The sequence below is a fragment of the Centruroides sculpturatus genome, unplaced genomic scaffold, assembly GCF_000671375.1.
Source record: "Centruroides sculpturatus isolate CEXI.00-Female unplaced genomic scaffold, Cexi_2.0 scaffold29, whole genome shotgun sequence".
Lineage (NCBI taxonomy): Eukaryota > Metazoa > Arthropoda > Arachnida > Scorpiones > Buthidae > Centruroides > Centruroides sculpturatus.
Window position 1 is genome coordinate 314,787 of NW_019384296.1, and position 12,205 is coordinate 326,991.

General features: G+C 38.9%; 1 protein-coding gene across 1 annotated transcript; it reads right to left on the bottom strand.

The window, feature by feature from the left end:
* Positions 1-592: 592 nt before the first annotated feature.
* LOC111621051 (sex peptide receptor-like) lies at positions 593-5,070 on the bottom strand. The gene is made up of 2 exons (XM_023363137.1): positions 4,934-5,070; positions 593-2,469 (listed from the first exon to the last, which is right to left on the bottom strand). Exon 2 carries the CDS (start codon positions 2,318-2,320, stop codon positions 1,163-1,165), a length of 1,158 nt encoding a protein of 385 aa, XP_023218905.1. The 5' UTR covers positions 2,321-2,469; positions 4,934-5,070; the 3' UTR covers positions 593-1,162.
* Positions 5,071-12,205: the final 7,135 nt, after the last annotated feature.

Here is a 12,205-nt window from a genome sequence, read left to right on the forward strand (position 1 = left end):
GTAAATGGAGAAAATGACATTTGGACAATGAGTCATTATCAAAGTTACTAGCCGGAATTACAAGACAATAGAAAATTCTTTCCGTTCGTCGAGTCTTTATCAGTCCAGCAAAAAAAAGAAGTACGCGTATATCCATTTTGTGAAGCAATTGTTAATGCTTATTCTACTTCTGGTTACCGCCAGAAACACTAAACTAAATTATGATTCATATTTTTCTCTCTTCCGGCATCTTCTTTGTCATAAATTCAGTCGAATGGAGAGAATTCGGAGTAAACAAAGCGGGGCACTTCTACAAATGGAAAACCCGATGAAATTTGAAATATAATATTGTTCGTCCGTACGTATGGCTTCCTCCTCCTAATCCAATAACACCCGAAAACCGTCGAGTCGTTCCGTAACGAGATAAAAATTTTATTCCGCACCATAAGATTTCGCATTATTTATTCAAAAACGTTTCGTACGCATTACTTTAAGATAATTTCTGGCAGATCTTATTGATTATCGAAAGTGGAAAGTCGAAGCAAAGGGGTACCGGGCAGGGCACCCCTTTGTTGCGTGATCACTCGAAAAGTAAGTATTAAACAAACCAGAATAATTTTATTACCGTAACAACGTACTGTACACGTTTATAAGCTCGGTTACAACAATTCGATGGAAGTCGATTCGAAAGAGCCCCAATCACGGCTTTCACCCAAATAAAGGGAATGACCGTGCTTTCGAACCGATCCATCCGACGACACGCAAACACATAATTTAGACGAGTGACGTTTTGCCCCAAGATTGATAAACTTATCGTGGAAAAATTCTTCACTTAAAATATTAATTTTTCATATAAAAATACTCCTGTACCAGTAAATTATAGCCTGAAATATTACCACGGATCCTCTTATATATTTGTATACAAAAGGTCTTGTCGTTTTGATTTCTTTATTAGTAAATTCCGAAGAAGTTTTATTAAGTGATACGCGAATGGGATTAAAGGAATAAATATTGTCGGATCCGCTCCGGCATGACGCGTTGGCGAAAATTTTGGACCCTCCCGGACGATCTTCTTGGTGCACGTGCCGAAAAGAATTACTAAAGATGTTAAATGTGGTGAGCTTAGTGTTATAAAATTACGAGTTATGTGCATATTGTATTGGGTATTAAAACGAGAGACGAATCACATGAAGGTGGTTTCGCAGGTGGTGGCGGGCTCCGAGGGAACCGCAACCCACTTGGTGACTATCTTGGGAGTGAACAATTGGGTGAAGGTATCTCGAAACTGACGACTCATGGAACAGTATAAAATGAAGTTGATTGCGCTGTTGATTAGAGCCAGAAAGTCCATGACTTCTCCGAAATTCTGATAGACGTTAGCGTAAAAGTCGTTGCCCAAAATACCGCTCAACAGGGCCAAAATTCCCGAGGGAAATTCCGTTACCAGAAAGAGTAATAGGACCGCTAACAACATGCGAGTCGTTCTGTCGCACGATTTATCGCCGTCGGAGCGATTTTTTAACCTTCGCTTTCTGGTATCGGCTTCGTATAACACTCGAATGAGTCCAAAACTAAGTCCCGTTAACAAAACGCAAGGGATTAATTTGGTCAAAACACTAAAGATCCAAAAATTAACGTTCTTGAGTAACTTTTGCCTCCTTTCGGCGATTCTGCTGAATCCGACGTGATAAGTAACTTCCCCGTTTTTTCTCACTTCGTGAATCTGGAAGGTGAGATAAACCGGAAGGCAAAACACCGCGCAGTTCAGGTAAGTCAGAGTTATAGCCAGTTTGGCTCGACTCATGTTACACCACTCGACGTTGTTGGCCGGAAAACCGATGGAGAGGAATCTCCAGACGGCCAGGACCACGGTCGACCACGTAGAGACGGTGTGGAACACCACGGTGAAGTGGGCGTGGAACAGAGTAAAGACGGCCCACCCGTACGAAAACTTATCCTCGTTCGACTGATCCACTCTGACGTAATTGTGAATGGCGAATGGTAAGTAAGAAGACATGACGGAGACGTCGGCCACCGCCAATCCGGTCAAGATGGCGTTGGTGGGGGAGATCATGTCCTTTCTGGTCAGAACGATGATGTTGAGGACGTTGGCCAAAATGCCGAACAGACATACGATGACGGAGATGTAGCCGTGCACCGAGACGTACTTCTCTCTGAAGGCGCTCAATTCCTTTCCGTAATAGGGTTTTAGGGGTTCCTCTTGGATGCGAAATTCTACGAAGGTCGAGATGTTAGAAAGCGTCCAATTTACCATTAAATCGTTCCAGAAGTCCGTCCGGTTGTCGAACCGCAGCCTGAAATCTTCCAGAGAATCGTTCATCTTCGGACGATACACTCTTCGAGGAGGAGGATCTTATTTATTAAAAACGTATAGGACTATATGTGGTGGAATAAGTTTCCTTTAATTGCACTTTGAATATGTAAAAATTCCTTTCGAGTTACGATCCGCGATCGAAGTTCGTTAGAAATCTGCAATTAGAAAACACAATTGTAAACCATAAGAATTTTGTTAGGTAAAAATGCGAGGGATTCGTGCGCGGCGAGGAAAAGAATAAGATGCACCACATCATCGTCAACGGTTCGAATATATTGACATTTAAAGGTATTTTCCGACCGGGCGACAATCCGTTTGAAGTAATTCCGGGTAGTAACGCTCATAAAAGAACGAAGAAGAAAAGGTCCCGTGGTCTTTCCCTCCGGAAAAGGGCAAAAGGTAAACAAAATCGATAACGAAAAAGGGAGTGGCACTTGGGCTTACAAATACGGCGCCAGAAACCGGCTTACAGTTGTCGTGCTGCAATTTGCAAAAGTTATAGACTTATAAATTTCCACTGATGTCCGTCTGTCCTTATCCTCGGAAACGAATTTAGATAGAGCAGCGGTTTCCAGCCCTTTTTTTTTTAACTTGCGTACGAAGTGAGATTGGCGACCGGCACGACTCTATTGTTTAAAGGAAAAGTATGATGTACAGGGGCGAGACACTACTATAATCGAAAGCGCGGTGATCATGCTGCAATACAATCGACCCCCCTATAACACTGTTGATTATTCCGTTTTATATGAATTCCATGTTGTACGAGTCACTTAGATTTTACAAATACGTGAGCCGTTCACAGCCCGACACACGTATTTGTAAAATCTAAGTGACTCGTACAACATGGAATTCATATAAAACGGAATAATCAACAGTGTTATAGGGGGTCGACTTGTAAATAATTACCGGTTTAATTCGGTCCCGTATCCGACGGAACAATATTCTCAAAATATCCCGGTCTTTAAGAATATTGAATTTTTATTCAAGTTCATTGATTTTTCTCTAGTTTAAAAAGTCTTTAGCGATAATGTTAGGAAAGAGGCGGTTCCCCGGAATCTAAACCTCGGCCTATCCTTTATTAATAGGAAATCGGAAGGCGACGGTCCGAGAGAAACGGTTCGATTCACCGTCGGGCCCGTTAAAATCCGGCCGAATTAACGCGGGGAGGGTGGAAATTCCGTCCGTCTCTTCCGACGGATAACGAAATTATCCGGAAGAGGACCGATGTAATGATAATTATAACGAAAAGGACGATGGATGTCGAGATAGAAAGAAGTTTGCGTATCATCGGAGCCAGGGGTGACCTTTAAAAAAGTCAAAGTTCTTTCGACCAGTCACAGGTCTACGATCTTTATTGACAAAAAAAGGGGGGTTAACGAATTTAGTAAATAATAAGAGTCATTTTATAGGGGGAGGAATCGTTCGGGGATTGTCGGATAAAGAGTTGCTTTCCTTCCGGTTCTCTGGGTGGTAGGAAAAGGCCTTTCCTAGTCGTTTTCCTTTCGACGCTTCTTATCTACCGCTCCTTCCGGAACAGATGGACGTCGTTTGCCGGGTTACGGGTGGGACACCTTCGTATTTAAAGTCGGGCGGTCAGCCGCCGGTCGCCCCACTTTTTTCCGGAAGGGTGGACCCGGCCGTAAGAAAAGGGCGAGGCAATCTATCGATTTTTTACCTTCCGACCTTTCGTGGTAACCTTGTACCTCGTCGGGGCTTTTCTCCCAGAACGGCGTACGACGTTCTTCTATGGCCCACGTTAAAACCGCCCTTAGATATTCGGGCCAACCAGGCCCTTTTCCTTGGTAAAATAATTATATTTTCCTGGGTTTTCTTCCTTCCCCTATGTCGTTTTTCGCCGTATTTTTAAAGGCGGATGACTTTTCGGGGGGGAAATGTACTTGCAAAATAATGTTAAAATACGGTAGAAGAGGAGGATTTCGGATAAAGAAGATACCGGGAGACGGAGAAAAAGGCGGATTTCGGTGCGGGTGGCCGGGCGGGGATATTATTTCCGATTAGCGCGCCATTTGTCCGGAACGGGCGGAGACGGGTAGGTGTAAACGGCACCCGTACTCGATTTCCCCGTAAACGTGCCTACCAATTTTATCGGTTGTTCCACCCATCACCGTGGCATACTTTTCCCCTACGCTTACGGAAAATCGATAGGCGAAAATCTAAAACCGAGAGAGAGACGAGGAAGGCTCCGACGTCGAGACCCACTCCCAATAACGTGTAACGAAATAAATAGCGAAAATGCATTCGTTTCTTCGAGTACAATGCGCCGATTTGGGATTAGAAGCGTGGGTAAAGGTTAATTAATTTAACAATATTTCGACTGGCGGCGCCCGTCACTCCCCACCCAGCCCTTTTTTTTCCCTTTATTTTTACTCGGACTCCCAACCCCGTCGGAAGTCGTTTCGTCCAAAAAGTTTTTGCTTCCGGGCCCGGAACCGGAAAGGGAGGCCGGGCGTCCTCCCCTTTTTTTTTCAAAGACTACGGAACGACGGAAAAATCGTACCCAAAATTGGCACGGAGCGCTTCTCCCTCCCTTTTCCCACCCACCAGGTATCGCGCCCCCAATTTTGGCTCAGTTTACCGATCTTTCTTCCCCCCTCTCACCTTTGTTGAAGGATGACCCTGGCACCGCTCCGGAGCCCCAGGAAGACGCGTCCGGCTCCTTCCGCTTCCGTGGCGCTCTGAGCTCGGCCGCCGACGGTAGCCACCTGGCGACCGACGGCGGCGGCCCGCTCCCCCCGGCGGATCTCTCTTTTTTCCCGTTTCCCTACAGAAAGGTTTCTTTCTCCCCACGTCATTTATTTTTCCCGCTTTCTCTTCCTAAAACCGTTACTTTTTGGCGGTTTTCTTCCGTCTCCGCTTTATCGATCTTTCCTCCAGCCGTGCGCGCGCGCGCGCCTACAGGTTTCTGCCCGGGTGGAAGAAACTATCGACTTTCCGCCCGAGTGAGAAAGTTTCGCCAAAGTTTAGCCCAATTCCGGCTTTATCATTTTTCCAGTTTGTTTACGTGGTGCTAATAAATTAATAGTTGTATTTATATTTTATTTAATTAATTAATTTTCTCAAGTGTATTAATTTGAAAAAATTTATTTAAAATAACTCGATAATCACTGTATATCCTCCGCCTCATATTTTACAAAGTAATTCTCGAGAATTCCACTAGATGGAGCAAACCTTTAGTTTTCGTTAGACAGACGATAAAGAAGGCTTTTCTATTGGCAGTTTGCGATCACGTGACTCCGCCATTATTCTTTCACGCGTGTTAGCTAGATTGAAACGAAAAGTTCGTGGGTAAATTTCATCGTCTGTCTGCAAACGAATTAAAATTAATCAAAGGTTAGCAATATTAACAATATATAGATAATATTTCCAATGAAGATAAACGTATGGTTTGCAATTTATATAATTTTATGTATTGTACACTAATTGAGCCCGAAGTGCACTTTAAGTGTTCTGTATAATGTATTGTTAAAAAAATAGCTGTACCTTTATTGTAAATAATCATTAAATATTCTGTAATTTAATTCTCATTACCGGTGTGATAAGCCCTCATGTATATATGTGTCTAATTGATATAGATTATGATTAAAACAACATTAATTAATGACTAAAAACAATATATTAATTGAAGTAAGTTTAATTGTTTAGTTTAACTTATTTTACCCTTTAATAATTCTTAGAATATGACTGGATTTGCCGCTTTCTGTGCACAAATTGCAGCGAAAAAGAATTTTCGATGAAAGATTCTACACGTGGTAGACGACAATAGCTATTTATTTGAGGTAAGTGAATTATTTACGTATGTTTTACGGATGATATCATTAGTAAAACAGTCCAAATTTATATTTAAAAAATCAGTATACATAAATTAATTATGAGTATTGATATACCCAGTCGACCCCCTATAACACTGTTGATAATTCCATTTTATATGAATTCCATGTTGTACGAGTCACTTAGATTTTATAAATATGTGTGCTGGGCTGTGAATGGCTCAAGTATTTGTAAAATCTAAGTGATTCGTACAACATGGAATTCATATAAAACAGAATAATCAACAGTGTTATAGGGGGTGTACTTTAATATTTGTAATACGTGATATACAATATCTGATACGAAAGTCACTTTCTAGATGTAAATTATACATAAAACATGATATTTAACGTATTATGATTAAAAATCCTAAATAAGGATCAATTTAAATCAAAAAGTTTAAATTTATATTAAATTCTTAGACTACTTTGCATATAAATGCATCTCATTTCGTGCGTAGTTTAACATCGTGTGTGCGTATGCAAATTACGTTTCTCCGGAATAGCCATGCAAAATTTTACAATTTGACAATGGCCAAAAGACGAAGAAACTGCAATTCGTTTTTTCCAAGTTAAGGGTGTCTTACGTGCCGAGAAGTCACAAAATGAATCTGTATTTACGCGTAGAAATATGTGCGGACGTGTCCTTCTGCAACAGGTATTCGGCGAGATATGTCGCGAGTAAAGTGTTTCTTAGTCACCGTGCCTTGACCGTTCGGCTAAAACTTTGATTAATGCAATAAGAAATAACGTAACAGAAGGCAGTGTAATTTACTCCGACCGGAAAGCGTACAAAAATACCAGTTAAAACAGACCGGATACGAAGATTTACGAGTTAACCATAAGTATAACTCAGGTAGTTGTGGGTTCGGGCATGGCCAACGGGCTGGCCACGTGCAGTTTCCGGGTTTCTTCACGTTAGTAACATCTAAATAGGATCTAGCTTCCAATGAAAGTCTTCCCGGTATGGCAGATCGCTCGCGTGTAGCGTTACCATAACCAAATAAACTAATTCTAACCAGCGTTTATTTATATTGACTTCGTCACAATGCCGGACTGCAACGTTTCGTCACAATGTTCTTAATTCTTTAAGTGGTGGTCTTGCCCCTGTACATTATACTTTTCCTGTCAGCCATAGAGTCGGGCCGGTCATCTATGTAACTCCTTTAGGGAGAAATTTTGAATTGAAGTAATGTGACTTCCGGTCAAAACCGAAAGTTCGTACATACTTAATCTGGATTTCCTGCCCTAAGCTTTCCATTTTTGGTCTCGATTTTCGATCTATCCAATCCCGATCTCGAGATTAAGGAAAGACAGATAATCAGAGGGAGGATATGGGAATTTATAGGCTACAATTTTTCTATAAAAGCGATATTTACGAGAAGATACTTTCCACATAGTTTATACAATCTTTGCCAAAATTGAAACACTTTATTATTACATAAAAACAATTATTATCGCATTTTTACAATATATATATTTTTTATTATTTAAACCAGTCATACGAAGTGTTTTGGACGTTTAGGTTAGCAACTTCGATCACGTGCGGGGCCATTACAACCTGTCTAACACGGATCATTTTTCAAGTATTAATAGTAAACTAGTTTTAATTAATAGTCGTTGGCCATCCTTTCTTCTGGTAGGAGGTCAACCACTGTTTTTTTTTTTGGAATTAACCGTAACCTTCATCTGCAACACTCCCTTCTTCCTACCGGACCCACCGGTGTGGTGGCATTAGAATAGGAAAAATTACATAATCCGAGGTTACCGGCCAGCACAAAGTATGTTTTAAGTGGTTTTCGAGGGTGCCGAGTTTCAATATTTGGTCCCTTTTTACCGAAATTTGATTGATGGTAGGTTACCATTTGATATTTGGCTGTGGATGTACAGTTTCTTAGTTAACATTATGGCAATTATTGGTATGACCACTCTCACATTATAGGCTTTCTAGAGGCGCACAGACCAATTTTTCCGCCAAAAATTCGGAGGTGAACAGGCGAGTAGTAATTGCACGTGGAGTGTCATGTAATACCGGCTAATTTTTGAGTATTACGTTTATATATATATATATANCATAGGGAACATTGATGTCCTGATCTTGTGTGTATAGATCTTGATTTATTAATTCATAATATAAAAGATATTTTTTAAGTAAAATATTTTAACATCCAGGAATGCTATGCAATTCATTGTTGGATTTTTCAAAACATATGAATAATTACTTGTATTTCTTTACATTTACGAAAAAATGTTTCATTAAAATGACTTTCAATACACACAAACAATCTATTACTTTATCTGACAAACTGGTTCTTTGTTTTGACACAAATTCCAGAAATAGGAAGGTTTATTTCGCTTTGTACAAAATACGGCATTTGTGGTAAAATGGTAAAATTATACGTACGGTAAAGAATTGTTATAATTTAAATATCTTTTATTTATTGTCGATGAATATTTTATTTGTATACCTGTTTTTTTTTTTATAACTGCATCAGTGGTCGCGGGTTTACGATAGCATTTACAATAGACAACTTGCATGTGATGTATTGGAGTGCGCGTGGGCGTTTTTCCCGGCGCCATATTTGTGACGTTTCCGTTCCATTATAGCATCACCTGATATATAACAGAGTAACCAAAGTTTAATGGAAAAGGCGTAAACGTTGATTAGGACACAATAAACTGGACGACTGCGAGTGGGCCCAGCTATCTCGTACCCCCTTTTGAGTGGTTCACCTAGTGAATGAAACAAATTTCACAAATAAAAATAAAAAATTTCCACACAGCACTTTTTTGTATACCAAACTATCTCTATTTACGTCCGGATTTTAAAAAAGTAGTTCTTAATTATAATAAAGTACCTAAACATTATAACAATACATGTTTTTATAGACTTAAATGACCTATGAACAGTTAAGTTGATTGGGCTGTAATTTGAAAAAATTGTGGACCTATAAATTTTCACTGTCGTCTACAAAACGGAAAAAAAGATTCTGTGGTGTGTGTGGGTGGGGGCGTTTGCGTTTATTTCGTTTAATATCTCAGGATGGAGTAACGAAACAGAATTTGACACTGTAGCTTATATATGAGGGATATTGTTGCTGGTGATAAAAGGATGTTGAGATAGAGGAACGTCTTCTATCATCTCCAGATAGATAGGAATTAATGACGATTTTACTCGATATTTGCATTTACAATTATTTTATAAAATTCGTTTGTACCCTCAAAATTATGCGTTTTGACATTTTCTAATACCTTCTAATAGGAAATTTTATTATAAAAACTTTAACAGATGGCGCCACACACAATTTATCACAACGTCTATAAACGCGAGGTCTGGAGACTACTGTGAGACATCGCGGCAGTCGCCATGTTGGGTCTTGTGAGGTTGTGTGTACTATGTTTCTAGAGAGAATTTAGTAATTTATTTTTTTCGATCTCAATTAGTTGAATTTCTTGTTATCTATTCTTTTAAAAAATGGTTTGGTATTCAGAGCCCAATTGTAAGATTGTTTCGTTTTTCCCGCTGACAGAGAAAGGAGAATAAGGATTTAAGAGTTAAACATTTACTTTTTTAGATTTAAAATATATATATATATACCACAGGAATCATGTAATATTATCATAAGAAATGTTCACTAATCCAATTATTTTCCAAAAAGATCTTATTTATATTAAATAAATCATTACTATTTTTATTAATTAATTGTGAAGATTTCTGCTGTGTGAGATTTATAACCTTATCAACCCATCTTGATTATATTATATTATTTTTATTACTGTATTACGTGCATAGCCCAAACGGTTAGGAGTTGAAAGTTGAAATCTGCTACACAGTTAGAGATACCTCATGAAAATGTATACTACGAAGGGATTTTTGAAAATTCCCAGCGGGGGAGAGGGTTTAGAAGTGCTCGGCTTCTACTGTGCTATTTTAGATGCGATTTTTTTACGTTTTAGCGGGAAATAGAACATATTTTTAGACCCATTAGTCTCCGAAGAGGGGGGGCGTAATTCTTGCACCCGGTGAAAACGACAGGTAAGATCAGCTATAATCTAATAGTCGTAATCTTCGCTGTCGTTTACTTTCTGCTCGAGCAACGCCGGGCTCATCCGCTAGTATTTTATAATTATTATTGCCTTTATAACTTCGTGTTTTGATACAAATAATGCTATTTGCTACATATACTGACTTTTAGTGTGAACATGTTGCATTTTCTGAAGTAACATTTTAGTGAAATTAGAAATACAGTATCAGATTATTAATAGATATTTCTTTTAAATATTTTGTTAGATGAAAACAAAAATCCACTTATTCTAAAATATTTGCATCATTAAAGTGGTTTTAATTATTCCTGTTTAAATTACATTAAAACATGGTTCTCAGATCAGTACTAGTTCTATAGACTGTTTGTAACAATGTTTTAGTTTTCTGACAGGTTGTATAACAACATTATGTAACTTATTATAATATTTCTTCTGTTTAATACGTTGGAACTAAGGACCCAATATGGCGGCTTCATAGGGAACATTGATGTCCTGATCTTGTGTGTATAGATCTTGATTTATTAATTCATAATATAAAAGATATTTTTTAAGTAAAATATTTTAACATCCAGGAATGCTATGCAATTCATTGTTGGATTTTTCAAAACATATGAATAATTACTTGTATTTCTTTACATTTACGAAAAAATGTTTCATTAAAATGACTTTCAATACACACAAACAATCTATTACTTTATCTGACAAACTGGTTCTTTGTTTTGACACAAATTCCAGAAATAGGAAGGTTTATTTCGCTTTGTACAAAATACGGCATTTGTGGTAAAATGGTAAAATTATACGTACGGTAAAGAATTGTTCTGATTTAAATATCTTTTATTTATTGTCGATGAATATTTTATTTGTATACCTGTTTTTTTTTTTATAACTGCATCAGTGGTCGCGGGTTTACGATAGCATTTACAATAGACAACTTGCATGTGATGTATTGGAGTGCGCGTGGGCGTTTTTCCCGGCGCCATATTTGTGACGTTTCCGTTCCATTATAGCATCACCTGATATATAACAGAGTAACCAAAGTTTAATGGAAAAGGCGTAAACGTTGATTAGGACACAATAAACTGGACGACTGCGAGTGGGCCCAGCTATCTCGTACCCCTTTTGAGTGGTTCACCTAGTGAATGAAACAAATTTCACAAATAAAAATAAAAAATTTCCACACAGCACTTTGAAGTGATGCTGTGCAACGGTCAATAAAACTACCATAAAACGTACATTTTAGTCAGTACAACAACCTAGAACTATAATGTGTTTTAATGTACTGTACTTAAGTTCTATCGCTAGGAAAGGCATATTCTAAAGAACCTAAAATCTTTGGATCAACCAGTGGCGTGCCGTAGCATTTTGTACGTCAATATATTTATCGTCTTATGACGAGTAAAATTTTTTCGTTGTGTTTACGGCTTTTATGTAATGCATAAACCTTCGAAGCGCGAGGCCCCTCAGACAGCGAGGCCGTAGGCGGTCGCCCACGCCTTACGCCGCCTCTGATCACTAGTATACCTCAAAGGACGCGACAGGGTTGTTTTACATTTTAAACGTTTCTCACCTTAGCAGTAAAAATCTACACATATTAAACTTAATAGATTGTTTGTCATTTGTTTTCTAACTAATTCGTTTTAGGACCAGGTGTTGTCCTCGGAAATTTCCAAAATTTACAACTTTTCGGTCACTCTCGTTGAACTGGAAAAATTTCTGTCTATTACATCTAATATTACGAAGAAATCAGTCTCCACTGTACTCGGATAGGGATAGGTTCAGTTAAGCTTTTATTTAAGTAAAATTCCGGCTCTTTCAGCGGAGTTTTATTTATGTCCCTAATTCCCTAATCTCTTAAATAACCATGTTCCACGGCAATTCTTTCTATGCGCCGGATCTCCGACCATGCGTCGCGCACATGTGTGTGGTGCGTGAAGGCCCGTCTGGTAAGGGCCCGGAAAGCCGCCATTTTGTAGACAAAGGGGTCAGAAGAGTTCGCGGGGATGAACAGCGGGAGTTGGTC

Excerpts from the sequence above, each read along its gene's own strand:
- LOC111621051 (XM_023363137.1), bottom strand. The coding sequence starts at position 2,320 with ATGAACGATTCTCTGGAAGATTTCAGGCTGCGGTTCGACAACCGGACG.